At 40.6% G+C, this 19,331-nt stretch overlaps 1 protein-coding gene across 1 annotated transcript in view; it reads left to right on the forward strand.

The window, feature by feature from the left end:
- The first annotated feature begins 15,153 nt into the window (after positions 1-15,153).
- MARCHF4 (membrane associated ring-CH-type finger 4) overlaps positions 15,154-19,331 on the forward strand; it is a 131,518-nt gene continuing 127,340 nt past the window's right edge. Inside the window, exon 1 of the mRNA XM_074298740.1 lies at positions 15,154-16,874. Coding sequence (XP_074154841.1) covers positions 16,356-16,874 — 519 coding nt within the window. The 5' untranslated portion in view covers positions 15,154-16,355. The remainder of the gene's footprint in view (positions 16,875-19,331) is intronic.

The following is a 19,331-nucleotide window of genomic DNA, read 5'->3' on the forward strand; positions in this document are numbered from 1 at the left end:
AATATTATTTTCATCTCATTCATTTAGCCATTCCCCAATCAAAGAGCTTCCACTTAGTTTCCAGTTCTTTGCTACATCAAAAAAATATGGTTGTAAACATTTTGTTACATATGGATCCTTTCTTTTTTGTCATTGACATCCTTGGATTATTTGCCTAGGAATAGAGTCCCTAGAGCAAATAGGATGGACATTTAATCATCTTTAAGCAGTTTTCAAAAGAAGATCTGAAAACTATTTACAACCATGAAAGATGACTCCAAATCATTAATAAGAGAAATGCAAGTTGGAACAACTTTGAGATTTTGCTTCACCAAATTGGCAAAGATGACAAAAGTAGAAATAGTGTCTGGAGGGATTTCAGGAACATAGGCATATTTATTCTCTGTTAAAGCTATGAATTGGCTTGATTATTCTGATAAGCAGTTGGAATTACACTTTTAAAAAGTGAAGAAAATGCCCATATTTTTCAAAGATTTCAATAATAGGCATCCCCTGAGAAAATCACAGACAGAAACAAGGACTATAGGTGTGGAATATTGTACATACTGTTAATCTATATTTGGTGTGTAGCTTGGTTTTTCTTCTTTTTTAAAAATCTTTGTTACAATAAAAGCCACATTGGGTAACAGACTAGGGGTGGGAAGGGTGTATATTAGGAAGTCAACCTGATGCAAAAATGTGAGACATCAATAAAACAAAAAGAAAGAAAAAACTTGATCCAAAGTCAAAGAACTCACGCTGTATTAAACATAAGGAAAATATTGCTTAACTATTTGAATAGATTCCATCTTTATAATACAGTTAAAAATTCCTTAGCAAAATTCCCACACTACCACTGTTATTTTTCTCTGGTTATTGTCTGATATCCTTCCCTTTCCTTTTATCACTTTGTCTTTAGCTTTGCCTTTCCTGATTGTCCTTTATTCCCTAATCTACTTTTATCCAGCCCAAGGAAGAGAACAGAAGATAAGTTAAAGAAAGTCTTTACTTTTTTTTTTTGGTATCATCGATACTTTGACATACTGGTGAAGCCTGTAGACCCCTCCTCATAACAATAACCCTAATAACTCCTTCATCCTTATCCTGACCTCCCTTAAGTTTATCCCCATTTCAGTCTATCCTCCACTCAGCTGTCAAACTGATCTTAATTTTCAGGTCTAACCATGGCATACTTCACCATTCCAATTCAATAAACTCCAGTGGCTCTCTATTACTTCTAGGATAAAACATAAGATCTGGTATTTGACTTTTAAAGTCCTTCATAATCTGGCCCCTTCTACCTTTCCATTCTCCTTATATTCTACTCCCAACAACACAGACTTTCTTGCTGTTTGACCCACTACCCACTCCACCTCCTAAGGACCCTACTTTTTTTGGCCCCAAATGTATAATTACATAATTAAATGCATAATTAAAACGTATAATTACACAGACAAGGGTGGGATGCAACTGCTCCATCCCATTTTAGCCTTGGTATCCTAATTAGTTGCTTTCCCCAGACTGTCCCCCATGCCTAAAATTCTCTCTCTCTTCATTGCTGTCTCCCATCTTCTTTCAAATCTAAACTAAAATCTCATTTTTCTGCAAGAAAATTTTACCATTCCCCTGAATGCAAGTGCCTTCCTTCCAAGATCATCCCAATTTATCTTGTATATAGCTTGTTTGTACATAGCTGTTTGTATGTTGTCTTTGCCATTAGACTGTGAGCTCCTTAACAGCAGGAACAGTTTGTTTGTTTGGCCTTTCTTTGCCAAGCCAGGCATTTAATGTATAATAGATGCTTAATACATACTTGTGGAATTCCACAGAAAAACTGATGTTCACGGAATAGAACTGAGAGGCAGATCATCTTTTTTTTTTTTCCTTCCAGGGGGCTGCTTAATTTCTTTTAAAACTCTCTGTTGGGTCTCCTCCAGATTCTGGGCATGTGAATGAGAAATGGTGGAAAGATAAATGTGGCTATGAGATAGGTATAATTGCAAATTGGACCCAAACTCCTTTTCTCTATGGATTCTGCATCAAGTTGCTGATCTGTGCTAAAAGGCGGGGATGAGCAAGTGTTGTTGTCACTTTGAAGATACTTCTGAACAGTAGCCTTCATAAGATCGGTGTCCCCACCGTTTTTATCTAAATCCTTAGTGACTATAAAATGGTGGGAATTTCAGGTCAGATAAGTGGGGAGGGTGGCCCCAGCAGGCTGGCAGAAAAGATATTTTTAGGCAGATGGAGCTGTGCAGAGCCCATCAAATCACAGGTGTCCGCCTACTCCACCTGTGTGGCAGATTTAAATTTGGATTGAGCTTTTGGTGGCACAAAAGACTGAGCTGCCTGCCACTGGGAGGGCCCAGCTCTCCCACTCCACCGTTGCTGGTTCCATTTCCTCTCTAAGCTCCAGCTGGCTCGGCAGCAACCTCCACGAGATCAGGCAGCCGGGACAACCTTGTCAGACTGGCCATCTGTCCTAGTTGAGGGTGGTGGTCCTGCCAGTCCCGTGGCTTTCCTGAATCTGCTGACATAACAGAGCTGCTTCAGGAAGACGGTCGATCCTATCCTCACAGTCAGCAACTGACCTGGTTTGTAGCTGCTTGTGCGGTGGAGAACCCACAAAATTTAATTCCTAATTCTTAAAGCCACAGAATTCCCTAGACCATCTCTCTGATCAACAGCCATTTAAGAAAGTAGGATCCGCTATCAGGAGACTAGCTGATTGATGTTTATTAAGAAAGGAATAATATTATTAGTGTGGAATAATAATGAGAAGGTTCTCGACCTTGAATTAAGGGCTCAATTCCAGCTCATATTTTTGCTCATCATAGGATCCTGGGCAAGTGACAAAATCCCTAGATCTCAAGTTTCTTAATCTGTAAAATAAAGATCATAACATTTAGGCTTCCAACCTTGGGGAGAAAGGGATATGGTAAAACCTTAAAATAATAAGAGTTCACTGATGAATTTGAGTCCTGATTCTGCCTCTAACTAGCCATGGGATGTAGGTAAGTAACTAACTCTCTGGGAAGCAAGTTACTCATATTAAAATTACACCTTAGACTATATAGTTTTTAAAGTTGCCTCTGCCTTGCACATTCAATAATCAATGCTTATCTGGTATATTCAATGAGTATCTTCATAGGGTCCCGGATATAATTATCCAGATAGATAGATAGATAGATATCCAGTTATTTGGATACTTTTCAAGACTGAAAGTACCATCCCTTAACTTTGTGGATATTTCAAGCAGAAATGTTTTAAAAATAAATATTTATTGCTAACTTTTATTTTTATATTACTTAAATTTATCCCAATTTGTCTGTTCCTTTCAGCCCCTCCCAGAGAACCATCTTACATAATATAATTTTTTTTTAAAGAAAAAGAGGGGGAAAAAAATCATCAAAACCAGTAAAAAAAAAAAAAATTGACAACAAATGCAGTTTGCACACTTGTCAACTTCTCCACCTCTGCAAAGAAGTACCTTCTCATATTTTTTTTTCTTTTTTGCTAAGGTATTGGAGTTAAGTGACTTGCCCAGGGTCACACAGTATCTGAGATCATATTTGAACTCATGTCCCCCTGACTTTAGGGCTGGTGCTTTATCCCTTGCACCATCTAGCTGCCCCTCATATCTTTTTTTTAGGGCTATGCTTGTTGTTAGCAAATTTTGCAATATTCATTTCCAATTATTAAAGCCATTGTGTATATGGTTTTCTCTACTTTTTATTAGTTCATGGAATTCATCCCATGCTTCTCTGAATTTGTCACTTTCAAGTTTCTTATAGCATATTCATGAACCACAATTTGATTAGCCATTTCCTAATGGAAAGATGTCATCTCTGGTTCTAGTTCTTTGCTGCCACAAAAGGTGTTGTTATAAATATTATGGTGTACATGGGGACTTTGTCCTTTTCAATAACTTCCCCAAGGTATATGCATAATAGAATTGGGTGGGTTTCCCCCCCCAAAAAAAAGATCTTTGAATTATCCATAAAACTGCTTCTAATTCTTTACTTCCCTTGACACATAGTCTTAACTGTTTCCCAGGAGAGCTGGATAAGATAGATGCTATTTCAGTGCTAATTCCCTTTTCATGTACTATATGGCAACTTTCTCAAGGTTGGATTTTCCACCTACTCTTCTCCCTTTAGAATAGATGAGTTCAAGACTCTTAAGCTTCACTCCTATAGTAGCAGCAGCAGACACAGGAGACCTCATGGCAGCTCATATGGCCTGCAAGATGACACCTTTACATCCCCCCTCATTCTCTACTTTCCAGGGAAAGTTCCTTTTGTCTTCTCCTACAATATTCCAGTTTCTTATCCAAAAGAAACCCAAAGCTCTTAGTTCTATAATGCAGAGATGATTGGTAGGTCTTGAGCCTAGTTAAGGAGAAAACAGTCTTTTTCCTAGGTCCATAATGGATCTGCTTACTTTCCCCCGGCTCTCTCTTTTTACTTACTTATTTTCAGTTTACAGATTTAGAGCTGGAAGAGACCTTAAAAGTCATCTTCTGGCATAATACTTGACATAGAGTAGGGATTTAATAAATTCTTGATTAATCAAGTTCAACCCCCTCATTTTATAGAAGAGGAAACTGAGTGAGAGCCAGAATATAATTATATCTTTTTCCTAAGTTCACAGAAAAAGACACTGGCAGAGCTAGCAAAGCTGGGCTTTGAACTGAGGCACAGTTAAGCTTGTGTACGCTCTCAATTTTCAATGTGAGCATTTACATCTTAGAAATCATCAAACACTAAAAAACTGGATTTGATTTGTTATTTTGTTTGTCATCTAGACTTAAGAAAATGGTGGGGAAAATGTTAACAAGGCAGGTTAAACTTACAAGTATATCCTCTATGCAACTTTTTCTCCCAGAGAGATTTGAACCCAGATCAATTGTTGCTATATCTAGCATTTGTTGTTGTTATTGTTGTTGTTGTTGTTGTTGTTGTTGTTGTTGTTGTTATACAAACATTCCCAGGAGAGGAATAGAACTCTTTGATTTCATTCTTTACAAAAACAAATGTTGATGATGATTGTTATCATTGGAGATTGTATAAGGAAATGGTATATATATATAAAAAAACTGTATAACATGAACTGTGCAAGCTATGAAAATTTAGTATCTACCAATTACCTAGCAAGACTACACTCTAGAGAATATGGTAGGCTTTAAGCCTCTCTCTGAAGCCACCATTTTTCACCTAAGGATATGCTCAGTAAATTTAGCAAAGTGAGAGCCAAGAGGATCAGAAAAAGAATAGAGATAGTCAAAGAATTAAACTGCGCTACAACAGCCAGGCCTGGCCAGGTCAAACTAAGCAGAAGGAACTGGAAAAGAAAAAAAAAAACATATGTATTGTTATTTTCATTATTCATTTATTTATCCTATCTATTATTATTATTTCTCACCCACAATGTTCTAGTTATGTAAAATAATATACAGAGACATGCTTACTATACTCTAGGATATTGAATAGTTAAAAGATGCTCACAATACACAGTATCTGTCCTTTCTTTGTCAAAAAATAATCATATTTACCTTTCTTCCCTTTTTTGGCTAAAGTACAACATATGTAGGAATTTACTCCTATCTTCTATTTAAGTCAATAAGGCTTCTTGAAGGAAGGAAATTTGGACAAAGAGAAAAGGAGCACAGGAAAGGTGATATCTGGCTAGTTGACTAATAACAGAGGAATAAGAAAAGACAGTATGAGTTTGCTTTTAAGAAGGCTTAAAAAAAAAGAAGTGATAGAGAAGGAGAGACAGAGATAGACAGAAACAAAGAAAGAGAGACAAAGAGAGAGACAGAGATATCTAGAGAGACAGAGAGAAAGAGAAAAGATAAAAACAGGGACAAAAGATAAAGATAGAGAGACAAAGACAGACAGAGAGCACTTTCTAGACCCAATGTATATGGACAGGGGACCTCTAGGTTTTTGGTTTTTTGTCTTCAGCCAGAAAATTGATCATCCTTTTCCCTTAACAGAAACTATTGAAAATCATCACCCATCCCACGAGGAGAAAGAAGGGATACTTAAGTAGAGTTGTCCTAACTTATGAACACTACCAAATCATTATACGTATCTGGCCCTCCTCCCACAGGCAGTGATCAATTTAGGGGCAATTGTCATCATTAATCACATTCATCTTCCAATCTCGTCATTCCAGAGCTAGAGGATTTCTCTGGAACTTAACTTTTTGTCCACCTAGAATAACACATGCATTCCTTTCTCCTTGCACCTTCTCTTCCCAACTCCATATCCCAGAGATCACCAGACCATGTATTTATATCTGAATTCAATGGGCCCTTGGAAGTGAATAATTATTCAGCAGGCACTTTGTTTAATAGATCACAGACCACCAAGTTTAGTGCAGAAATTTCACAAGATTACATTGGAAATCAAGTCACTGAACTTGTACTCCTCATCAACAATGGACAGACAATTTTTGTTGTTGTTGTTGTTAAAGAAGTTTAGTAAATAACATTGCCTCAATAATTCTGCTATATGAGTTTTATTTATATGACCATATGATCAAGAAATTGAAAATTCTTTAGTATTCACATGTTTACACTTCTTTTTCTAGTGACAGTTATTTGTTAGAACTAAGGTTCTTAGGTTTTTGTGAGGAGGACATTTATATGAATAAACTTATCTGTTGCTTTCAATCTCAAATTAAAATTCTTTTTCCTTCTTCAAATTTTCCTAAAGAGATCTTTGGATATTTTCTTTGCTTTTACCATCCCCTATTCTCTCTCTCTTTTTCTTTCTCTCTCTCTCTCTTTCTCTCTCATTCTTTCTTTCTCTCTGAGGTATTTTCTTGGAAGGAAGGGCTCAATTTGGTGAGAATCATGGAAAAGCAGTTGAAAAAATGGGAATTCACCCTATCGCATTGGTAGCAACATAATTCTGGGAGCTCACAAAGTCAGAATTTGGATGGAGAATCAGCTGTGTTGATTGCTTGAAGCAGAAATGAGATCTTGCCAGTTTGGTATGGGACAGGCACCAGTTGCTGCTGTTGTTTGTCCGTTGTTCTTTAAGAGAAACCTGATATTATGGATATGAGTAAATTGGATTTAAATAAGGGAGGGCTGTGCAAGGTCACCAACCTTTTCTTTTCTTTTCTGGAGCCATCTGGATCCAGTAGCAAGATATAGATGAGGATGACTGACAATGGCCTTAGTGAATGAAGAGGAATAATAGTTGTAAGAGTTAAAAGAAAGTGTACAGTTTAGTCTGAGTCCCCCATTTTACAAATGGGAAACTAATGGGGAAAATTTCCCAAGAAGGGAAATGCATAGTTCAAGGCCATGCAATAAATAGAATTCAGGATTTGAATTCAGGTTTTCTGACTCCAAATCCAGTGTTCTTTTTCATCCTATCACATACTCTTTAGGAGCAGGGCAAAAAAATGTTCTGGACCACATTTATTTCTAATTTGTCCTTCATTGCCTCTGAATGTCAGAGTTGCCATATATATGATGGGAATGACATCATAAAATTTTGAGGTGTGTTTCTCTGTTTCCTCTTCTATCATACATGCATGAAATGAAGGGACAAACAAGCAATTGGTCTATTTCTCTGCAGAATACTAAGACCTACCCCAAGTATATTCCTAGTATACTATCAACCTTGCTCAGATTTGAGATAATTGCAAATGTTGCAAGTAGTTATAGTAAATATACATTTTTTTTGTCTACCCATCATATTTACTAGAAATGGACAATGGAAAAGAGCCTTGGTCTTTTTTTTAAGCTTTTTATTTTCAAAACACATGCATAGATAATTTTCAACATTCACCCTTACAAAACTTTTTGTTTCAAATTTTTCTCCCTCCCTTCCCCCTTCCCATAGATGGCAAGTAACCCAATATATGTTAAACATGTGTAATTCTTTTATACATATTTTCACAGTTATCATTCTGAACAAGAAAAATCAGATTAAAAAGGAAAAAAATGAAAAAAACAAAAAAGTGAAAATACTATATTGTAATTCACACTCAGTCCCCATAGTCCCCTCTCTGAATGAAGATGGCTCTCTCCATCACAAGTCTATTGAAACTGGCCTAAATCACCTCACTGTTGAACAGAGCCATGTCTATTAGAATTGATCATCACATAATCTTCTTGTTGCTGTGTATAAGGTTCTCTTAATTCTTCTCATTTCACTTAACATCAGTTCATGTCAGTCTCCAGGCCTCTCTAAAATCATCCTGCTGATTATTTCTTATCGAACTAATAATATTCTATAACATTCACATACCATAATTTATTCAGCTATTCCCCAATTAATGGACATCCACTCAGTTTCCAGTTTCTTGCCACTACAAAAATGGATGCTACAAACATTTTTGCACATGCAGGTCCTTTTTTCTTTTTTATGATCTTTTTGGGATATAGGCCCAGGAGACACTCCTGGATCAAAGGATATGTACAGTTTGATAGCTCTTTGGGCATAGTTCCATATTGAAGAGCCTTGGTCTTTAAGCCAGAAGATTTGGGTCTTATTCTAGGATCTTTCACTTATTAGTTGCATGACTCCAGGCATCTCTGTGCCTCAATTTGCTCATATAAAAATGGAACAATAATGTTTGCTGTAAGTACTTCACACGGATATTGTGAGGAAAGAATATTCTCCATCTTTAAGGTGCCATATGAATGTCAGCTATTATTTTTTACATTGATAGACAATTATACAAAAATATAATTATTTATTTAATTACAATTAACAGTACTCAAATTCTCCCCTATTTTGAAGACCACATCAATTCAGATTCATGAGTTTATATGAGAGAGGTGTTTTAAAACAGAGTGTGGTAGGAATATGTTTTATGTTAAAGCTCTATACCATGTAATCTTGAAAAAATACAATTTCCTGCCCTCAAACCAGGCTGTATCAAGAACCTACTATGTAAGCCCTTTGAATTCTTAATATAAAAATTCAAGATTATTATTATGTATAAAATATTGCTATCTTTCTGATTATTGATATATATATATATATACCAGGTAGCTTATTTAAAGCAAGTTGATTTTAAAGTTACATTGCACTAAAGAAAGTCTACTTTAAATGGATGATACATATTTAGATTGAGTTAATATGTCATTGTGTACATACTAACTATTATGATACAATGGGAAGAGCTCTGGGTTTGCAGACAAGGACTTGGATTCCAATGTTGGCTTGTCTTCTTATTATCTGCATGACTTTGGACAGGCCTTTTAATTTTTTTGACCTTCAGTTTTTTCATCTGAAAAAGAACAAGGCTAGACCAATTCCATTCAACAAACAAGTGTTGAATTGACTAAATGATCTCTAATACTTCTTCCAGTATTGTCTTATGAACCTTTCATTTGAAGATGAATTCTTATAATGATGCAAATTGTGTACAGTATTGTATATATGTCACATATATGGATGCACTGCTAGAAAGAAAAGCTGTACTTAAAAAGAGATGTTTTCCTTTAGATAGAGGAAAGACTTATGAATTGCCTTAGAAGGTGGAAGCTCTATGGACTTTGGGCAATATCATAGATATACACCAGAAGAGCCCAGAGATTAGTGGGAAGAACAGAAGGACCACCTACCAACACCTCCCTTGCCTGACTCTCAGCTTGCAATTGCTGCCTCAGCACAATTGGGAATCAGCTTCAGTCTATCATGTTCACTGCCTCATTTCAGGCTTATTGAATATTTAATAATATCATTTGCCTTCCCAGAAAAGGAGCCTGAAGAAGCCTTTCAGTGCCCAGGGGCTAAACAGGGGAAACAGCCACAGTCTCCCTATCAGAAAGCTTCCAGCCAAGGAGCCTCCTGAAGCCTGGCTGTAAGAGATAGGTCTGGCCTTAGGGTGTGGCAAGTGAGGTAGTCATTTGGTTTGGCTCAATAACCAAACAGGAGCAAGAAGAGCAAATACTGATGAGAGTGACTGGGGCAGGCTGCCAAAAAGATGAACGAGAAGGCTGAGAAAACTTACCAGCTACATACTCATGACTCTTGACGCCATGCTCAGCTTGAAGGTATTGAAGTGTAGCTCAGGGAATCATTGAATGTTAGTGCCAGAGGGGACCTTAGAGACCATCAGAGTCATTTTTTCTCACACACTCCCATTCCCATCCCTTTTCCTTTTTCCAGTTAAGGAAATTGACGCTTACAGAAGGTAGGGACAAATTATTTGTATTTGTTTAACAAGCGGTAGAGCTGGGGCTAGAATCTGAGTTTTCTGACTCCTATTCCAGGCCTGTTTCCGTTACAAACTACACTGTCTCTATCTGACATAGACTTGGAAATCACACACTCATTTAAAGAAGAATAGTAATATATACTAGGGGAGTGGCAAGAACATCAGTTGTGTCCATGGGGCTTTGTGGAAGGCATGAAAACCTGCTTTATGGATAGCAGAGATTTCTAATTATTAGTGAAGTCATTTACCTACTATGGCACACATTCAGATCTTATCAAGTGGATGGGCAGGTTCAAACACCTCGAGTTCCTAGAGGACTCTGGGTGTTAGTCATCTTCCAACCTCTATCATAACAAGCATCTCTCACAGAAATAACCATGTGGAGAAGAAGAGCTAGCCTAGATTTGGAATCACTGGACCAGGAGTTATAGCTGAGTCACTTGGGATGAAAGAAAACATAGAGTAGATGTCAGCTATGCCCATGCCCATTTTTCCCCAAAGGGGAAATTCTAAACAAATAATAATAATACATGGGGTTATGCGGTCTGATTCCAAGAGCAGTTTAATGGAAGAAACACTAGCTATGAAGGCAGAAGTTTTAGATTCCAATCTTCTTCTGTGTGATCTTGGGCAAATCTGATAATCTTTTGAAGCTTCAGTATACTCAATATACAATAATGAGGGAGATAAATTACTAATTGATATCTGAGACTCATTGCAGATCTAGAGTCTGATGCTAAGATCTTTCATTGTGGCACAGCTGACAAGAGATGTAATAGCATGAAAAGAGTAGCAGAGGCAACTAGGTAGTGAGGCAGATAAAGTTCAGACATGGACTTAGAAAGACTGTATCTTCCTGAATTTAAATCTGGCCTCACACAGTTAGTAGCTGTGTAACTCTGGGCAAGCCATTTAACTCTGTTTGCCTCAGTTTCCTCATGTGTAAAATGAACAGGAGAAGGAAATGGCAAACCACTCCAGTATCTCTACTAAGAAAACTCCAAATAGGGTCATAAAAAATTAGATGCAGTTGAACAACAAAAGCAGCAGCAGCAGCAACCACTCTATTATTTGAGCCCAAGGTGTCTATTATGAGGCAAGTAAGGCTGCTGTAAGAGCAGCAAGGCTTGGTACCCTCAACTATTCTTTATAGCTGGAAAATTTTTTTGAAGGCATTGACCTCTATGTGTCTCCCTTGAACTCTTGAGAAATCTTTCTTCTTTCAATATTTCTTCCTGAAGAGGATTTCTTGAGGCATCCTGTACTCTTACACTTATCCATCTGTCCCTAGCATCTCAGCCTGTAGTGAAATATGCCCCCAAATAATTTTGTTTAAACAAATAAATCTATTAATGAGCTGGAAACCTCCTGGTGTGAAATGAAGAATATTGATTATTTCCCACCTGTTAGTAGTGAAATTTCCTCTAGCCAAATGACCTGCTTAGATGTAAAGTTTATCTTTATCCCCTTCCCAATCCTCTCTTCTCAAAACCTTCTGAAATAAATATCTCAAATGTTGGACAAATAATTTCCCAGAGTCAAGGTCCATGGATTCAGTGTACCATTTATTGTAGTTTTCACTTATCAGACCTTTTGACTATTACACACAAGTTGACATTTGAAGACTCAAATCCAGGGTGGTATTGAGTAGGTTTTAAATCAGATTCAAAAGCCTTTCCATTTCTTCAGAAGACAGTTCTATTACGATTCCTCCATCCTTGGCTGCACCTTGGCCCTCAATCTGTTTCTGCTTTCACAAAAGAGGATGAAGAAGTCAATTATCCTGAATATAGACATAAGTGTACTTCCTCCCCTTGCCAATTAGTGAATATACTCTGTACATTTGGAGTTTGAACTTTAGGGTAGTGACTGTTTTATTGTTTTTTTAAAATATTCCTATCACATATCACAATGTTTTTGCACATAGTAGGCATTGAGTAAATGACTGTTAAATTGAATTGGACGCATCTTGCAAGTTTAGGCCAAGTAGAACAGATCCACATTCTCCACTTAAGCATTCCTTGAGTACCTCATCATGGTAGAGATGTGACTGACCCTGGTATAGAAGACCGTATCAATGGGACACAAGTTCTGGCAGGTTCAACCAAGCTAGAAAATCTTCAAGTATAAGTCTGGTGATAAATTGTATATTTGTTGTCTGAATACAAAGCTAATTAATTTTTGGAGAGAATCATTATCAGATTGGCTACAGGATTATAATTTTTTTGGCCCCAGAAACTCTCAAAGACCATCTGCTGAGTTTAAGGATTACAATCTGTGGTACAGGGAATACCCCAAATTATAAATCATGAAAAAATTAAACACACAAATGCCTATCTTCAAGTTTACTAGAGTGGGTAGATAGAATGGAAATCTGGTTCTCTCACTCAAAAAAAGGTCATTGATTTGTCTCACTGGGAACAGATGACATTTTATTAATTTCCCTTAGATTCTTTTTATCTCTACTGTTCAGAGAAAATACTTTCAATGCTCATACTTTTATTAATAATATGATCATTATAATTTTGGGGAAATTTAGTATCATCATAAACTTTTTTTTATATTCTGTCCTTGGGATATGATGGAATTTAATAGTAACAATGAAAGGAAAGGGGCATCATTCCAACAAGTAGCTAATTTGTGTGCCCAGATGCAGGATTCTTGGCCCCCAGAGCTTTTAGGAATGAACCAGTAACTCCTATGGCAATAAGGGTGATTTTCTTGCATCTAAGAGAAGATTGCTTCATGGCAATGATGTTGAGGGGCAGGATCCTTTAGATATTTTCTCTCTAATTCACAAAAATCTAGAAGCATTGCTATGCCTGGCCAATAACTCACAGGGGTTACTCATCTAAGACCATGATGCTGGGAATAGGGCAGAAGCTTATAATAATGGTTGAGGAAGTGCTCATGTGTCTTCTATAATTTGAGCCATACCAGCTCATGCAAGTTGTTGATTCACTAATCCAGGTGCTAACTACTCATATCCCTTTATTTCTTCTCCTCCTTGATCTTGTAATTCACCTTTCTGTCCATTTTCCTGTTTGCTAGCAGTTCTTCTTGGGTTGAGGACTGAAGCAGAAAAAGAAATGGAAATGCACGAATATTACTGTTTCTCAGTAAAAGTTGAGAATGATAGCCAGTAGAAATGCTGGATTAAAATAAAATTATGGTATTGTCTGTGTATTTAAATGTCCAGGATCCACTAGATCATAAACAAGACTCTTATAATGCGAGATGATGAAGATAAAAAGAATAAGGAGATGATTGCAATCATCTTCTTTGTTACAGCTTATATTTAGCCAATAAATTTCAGATCGTTGCCTTTCAATAACATCTTAATTCGCACTCTCTCCGTCACCACGTTTATGTATCCTCCAGGTTTTGTGTGGGAGTCTCAAAACTTCATACACCTCCCCCTCCATATCCCCTCCCAAGGCCTGTAAGACAAGACTTCCAATTAAGACTGACACTTAAATGTGCAGGTCAACAATACCTAGTGCAGGAGATGGTGAGGTAGTTGTTGAGTCATTTACACTATGGCATGCACCCTAATCTTCCACTTCAGAGCAAGTGTGGAAGCTGCTAGAGTTAGCATGTGAATCTCTCTTGGCTTCCCCCACCCTCTTCTCCCTCTCCCACTTTTCTCTCTCCCTCCACCCCTTTTCTCTCTAACTCCCTCCCTTTTTTGTTTCCCTCTCTTTCTCCTCCTCCCTCCCTATCTCCATCCCTCTCAGTCTCTTTCTCCCTCTCTCTCTCTGTCTCCCTCTCCTCTCTTTCCCCCTCTCCTGCTCTTTTCTTCTACCCCTCCCAGGCTGCGTCAGTCCCCCAGTAGCGTGACGCGCGGGGTCTGGGTGGGAGCTGTCCAGCAGCCCAGGGTGCTGAATGCAGCAGCGGAGGCAACGGAGGCGGTGGTGGAGACAGCAGAAGCCACAACACTCGGAACCTCTCTTTTCAGTCCGGGGACCAGCAGCTCGCCGCCCCCATCGCCTCTCTTGCAACGCCACCCTTTTGCTTTGCCTTTGCACCGCAGATCGAGCTGGGGGACAGAAGCCGAGGCGGCGGGCTCTGAACATCACAGAAGACAAGACGACACCCAACATCTTTATAGCTGATTTGCTTTCTCTCCCTTTTTATAATATTTTTGCATATATATTATACATTTTTTTTGGCAAGTCAAGGGCAGGAAGCTAAAGCCACATCCTGGCTCCCCCCAAACGCCGCCACATCTCTCCCTTCACCCTCCCCTCCCTTCAGTCTCCAGCTTGCACCGCAAACAAGCCTTACCTCGTTGCATCTGCGAGGAGAGGTAGCAACAGCGAATAGAGCCAGCCAGAAGAAGCGGAGAGGAGGGGAGGGCGGAGGGGGGTAGGGACCCAGCCAGGTCGGGCGCCAAGAGGTGGGTGGGGGGGCTGGTGGGGGGAGGGGGCAGGGGTAGGAGCTGCAGGCGAAGACACAGCAGCCTTCCCTTTCCCCCTCCCCCTCCCCCAAACCACCCCAGACGCGGACTGCACGCTTTTATTATTATTTTTAATTGCATTATTACACTCCTTTTGTTTTTCATATATATACGCATATATATAAAAAACAATATTCCGTCTCTCCAAGTGGGCCCTCCTCATCCTCCACTCTCCTTGTCCCTCCCGGCCCTCACTCCTCACCCCCACCCCACGCCCGCCTTGCCTACGGTCGCATGGCAGCGCTATCGGGGAGCTGGGGCTCAGGGCCGGCCCCCAGGGAAGGAGGAGGAGGAGGATCATGAAGCTCGGACCCGCGGCCGCGCCGAGCGGCTGGCAGCAAGAGGACGAGACGGAGCAGCCCCCGCCCCGGAGACAGCCGGACGCCGCCGAGAAGCAGCCACAGCCTCAGCCGCCGCCGCCGCCGCAGCAACAGCAGCGCCGGACTCGGTCAGAGGAGAAAGAGGAGGAGGAGGAGGAGGAGGAGGAGGGGGAGGAGGGGGAGGAAGAAGAGGAGGAGGACGGCGACGAAGAGGAGAAGGCGGCGGAGGAGGAAGAAGAGGAAGAAGAGCAAAGGGTCAGCCCTGATCTCCAGTTCTCCCTGCCCTCGCTGCCCTCCAGCAGGGGCCTTTAATGGAGCCAAGGCGAGGGGACCTCGGATCTACAAGCTACGGCAAGGGTGGTCTGGGAGCCGAGATCATGTAACCACCCCTTCTTTCCTCCTCCTCCCTTTCCACACACCCTTTTTTTCTTCCCCTTTAAGCTCACCTCCCTCTTTCCTTAGGGAGGGACCTCCAAGCTCAGGAAGGAGCCGGCACCGCAAGAGTTAAACGTGCTTTCCAATCTCTCCCGACCCACCCTCACCCCAAGAGCCACCACCACCTAGTCGCTTTCTGCACCTCTTCTCTTAAAAAAAAAATCCTTATTGTCCACTCCCTCTCCATCCTTTTGGCAGCAGAGGCAAAGCACAATTCCCTAGTTCAAATACCCAAATCTTCCTAACTCAGCTCTGCTCCTCCTAGCCTCTCTGGTGCTTTTGGGATTAATCTCCTCAACTTCTTCATCCAGGGCTTGAAACTTCCAACACACCACCCCCTCCCAGCCCTGTTCCCGTTATCTAAAGAAAATCCACCCCCTTTCCATACACTGGGAACCATTTATTAAGAGTAGGTTTTCCTTGAGTTGAACTCAGTCCATTTCTTTATTTGACTTAAACTCTTCTGGCCCCAGCCCTCCAATCCAAACTCCTAATGAGGACTCTGAGGAGGATTGAGTGATTCTCCAACCCCTACCCTACCTCCCATTGCAAAGGAATTCCTAACTTAAAAAGGCTTTGGGCTAAAGGCCCAGTCTTCTCAGCCTCACTCCACAGCCCCTCTGTTGCCCTACCCTACCCACTTAGCCCCAAAGACAGAAAGGAGATCTCCTTGTCCAAACCAAGCTCTGGTTTTGAGGGAAGAAAGAAGATAAAGACAATTTTTTTTTCTTTTTTGGGGGTGGGGGGTGGGGGAGAGAATTTAGTGACAACAGATCCTAGGAAGTTCACCCCTCAGGGGCATTTAGCATTTTGTGATTTGGAGGAAATTTCAGAGAGGGGAGTGACAAAGTAAAGTCCCCCTCAATCCCATAGCACAAATACACTGTGGTCCCCCCAACTCCATCCAGTCCCCAAACCCCCAAAGACTCCAGTTGGGAGCTCGGCCCTCTTTCTACCATAGGCACATGCTAATGCCCCTGAGTGGATTCCTCTGGTGGTGGTGGTGGTGCTGCTGCTGCTGGTATTGCTGTGGAGGGTGTTATCAGGCTCCCCAGATGTTGCGCCACCAGGGTCTCCTCAAGTGCCGATGTCGCATGCTCTTCAATGACCTGAAGGTCTTCTTGCTTCGGCGCCCACCGCCGACCCAGCTGCCCATGCACGGTGACCCCCAGCCCCCTGGCTTGGCAGCCAACAACAACACCCTCCCAGCCCTGGGTGCTGGTGGATGGGTCGGTTGGAGGGGTCCTCGAGAGGGGGCCAGCGGGGAGATTCCTCCTCTGCCACCTCCGCCACCCTTGCCACCCTCTTCTGCAGAGGACGACTGGGGTGGCCAGGTTGTGGAGCCACCTGCCTCCCTGCTCAGCAGCACCTCCTCAGATGACTTCTGTAAGGGGAAGGCTGAGGACCGCTATTCACTTGGCAGCAGCCTGGACAGTGGCATGAGGACCCCCCTCTGCAGGATCTGCTTCCAGGGTCCTGAACAGGTGAGTCCTTTTTCTTCTTCTTACCTTTCCCCTTGGCATCCTGTGGGCCTTGCAGATGCATAGTTACTAACCTACCTATTTTAGATGAACCCTAACTTAGGCCCTGGACGAGCCCAATATCAGATATTCTTTACTTCAACATCCCAAAAGATACATTACCAGTTTCAGGGATTCATCAATGGTTGTTGATCCTTCTCTTTAGTTCTGCCAGGTGGCCAAGGGATGGAATCTTTTGTGTCTCTCCTATTATTTTACCAATAGCTTATCCAAGTGGTATCTTAGCAGTCTTAATAGCAAAAGGAATGGAGAGAAGTGACTCTAGAAGAGAGTTCTTTGGTATACTGACATATATTAGTTGTTAATATTTCCCTTTTCAAGGATATTACCCCAGCCCCACTCAGAATGATTTTTTTTTCAGTAGCCTCAAACTCAAGAATAAGGAGTCCAAAAAACATTAGGGTAAGGAAGCCTATTAGCAATGATTATTTTTTCAGGCTTCCATTTAGGTTTCTGAACTTTATCCAGAGGGACACTCTCTCATATCTCAAGACCAATTTCACAGTAGACTTTTTCAGTCGCCACAAGTTCTCCAAGACCTCTGGCTTTCCTCAGCAGATTATGTGCTTTTTATTTTAAGAGCATCCTAGCCTTAATACTTTGTTTTTTAAAGTGCCCATCTTTTCACATTCCCATTAGGATACAAAGGATACAGTTTGCTCAAACAAACCTCTCTATTCCCTTTTCCCCTTTCCCTTTACCATGACTGTAGATTGAGATTAAAGTTTTTCTAAATAGAAAGATGGAATGGTGTTTTTTAGCAAGTCTCCTCTTTTCTAAAGAATCTAAAACTTATGGCTTCTTGAACAGTCTATATTCAGAAACCAAAGGGAGAGACCCTTGGGTAGAAAGACTTTCTAAAGTCTGGGACCATTCAATGAGGTCTTTTGGCAATAAGAATACATAACCTTATTAATGGGATTCTGACCACAATTCCTGCTTCTTTTCTCCTCTGTCCTGCCACCCTGATTTACTCCTCTTAAACCTCTCTAAAATCCTGAACTTCCTCTTGCCTTTTGGCATATCTAGCACATCTGGGAAATAGCCATGTTTCCTCAAAGTCTTGAGTTGTGCCAATTCTTACCAAGGCAACTCTCAGATTAAAAATTCCAACAGAGAGATCTGGATCTGTCCCAGTAAAAACAGGATGAGCTGGGAATGAAGAAGAGGGAAAAAACTGCTCAAAACAAAATGGTTAGAAAGAGTTTTTGGGGTGTGAAAAGACAACGATTTGGGGTTCCTGGCCTTTGGAGCAGAACCATAAATACATTTCTTGCTATTGTCCAGTCCCATTTCCACACTGCTTTGAACATGCAATTTGTTAGAAAATGTTCTGCAAATTCACAAGTTCCAGGGAATGGAAATAACATTTGTATGACAGATAAGACAAAAAGGTGGTTTGAGTAGAAAACCTGAGGAAGGGAAGGAGAAGCTGGCAGAAGCTTTTGTGGTTGTTAAGAGGGTTAGGGCAGAACTACAAGCCTCAACAAATGCTTCATAGGTAGTTATTTTATGGCAGAGACAGGATTTGTGAAAATCTGGTGAGCAAAAAAAGTTGTTTGTTCCCTTCCTGAATGAGATGGGTGCTGACTTTGTATGGTGGGCAACCTGTTGCAGAATGCTTTATCATCTATTGTTGGTCCTAGGCCATAGAGACAGGTGCAGGAATTGGGAATGGTATATTACAGAAGAAAATTCTGGGAGATAGTGGTTGTTGCTATATTTTAGCTAGATCTCAGTAAGATGAAATTACTTTGGGACACTTGAGGTCTCTTTCAGTCTAGATTACCCATGCAACCCCATGTGATCTGTTTTGAACAGAAATGTTTTCACCTACCAGAGGAAAGAGAGAGAAATCAGATCTCTGATTTCATTGATGCAGGGAATGCTTTCCATGAAACCTCTGCTACCAAAGAAGGCCAACACCTTCTCTACACTTTTAGTAGCAGACAGATATCCAAACACTAAGGTTAAGTGGTTTCCTCAGGATCACATGACCAGGGTGTGGGAGAGGCAGAACCTGAATCCAGGTTTCTGTCTCCAAGGCTAGCTCTGTCTCACAATTCATACTGCCTTTCAACGAGGGAAGAATCAGGAATCCCACTCAGGTCTCTGCTTCTGGACTTCATTTGTCTCCCCTGAGAGGCCACAATGAGTGTGGACTTCATAATAACTACTTTCAGTGGGACTGGTACCAGGGGTCATGGATCCTTTGGCCAAAACCTCCTTTCATAATTGGAAAAGCCATTCAGCCTTTAAGGAGTTCTTTAAGATTCCTGAGGTACTAGTTTTACCCTCTTGGGATCTGGTAGCTTCAGCTACCCCATCTCCTCTGAGATATCTTGACCCTGTTAGAACAAGCACTTGTATTTCTCCTAGAAAGCAGCCACGTCTCTAGAA

The sequence above is a fragment of the Sminthopsis crassicaudata genome, chromosome 3 (genome assembly GCF_048593235.1).
Source record: "Sminthopsis crassicaudata isolate SCR6 chromosome 3, ASM4859323v1, whole genome shotgun sequence".
Classification (NCBI taxonomy): domain Eukaryota; kingdom Metazoa; phylum Chordata; class Mammalia; order Dasyuromorphia; family Dasyuridae; genus Sminthopsis; species Sminthopsis crassicaudata.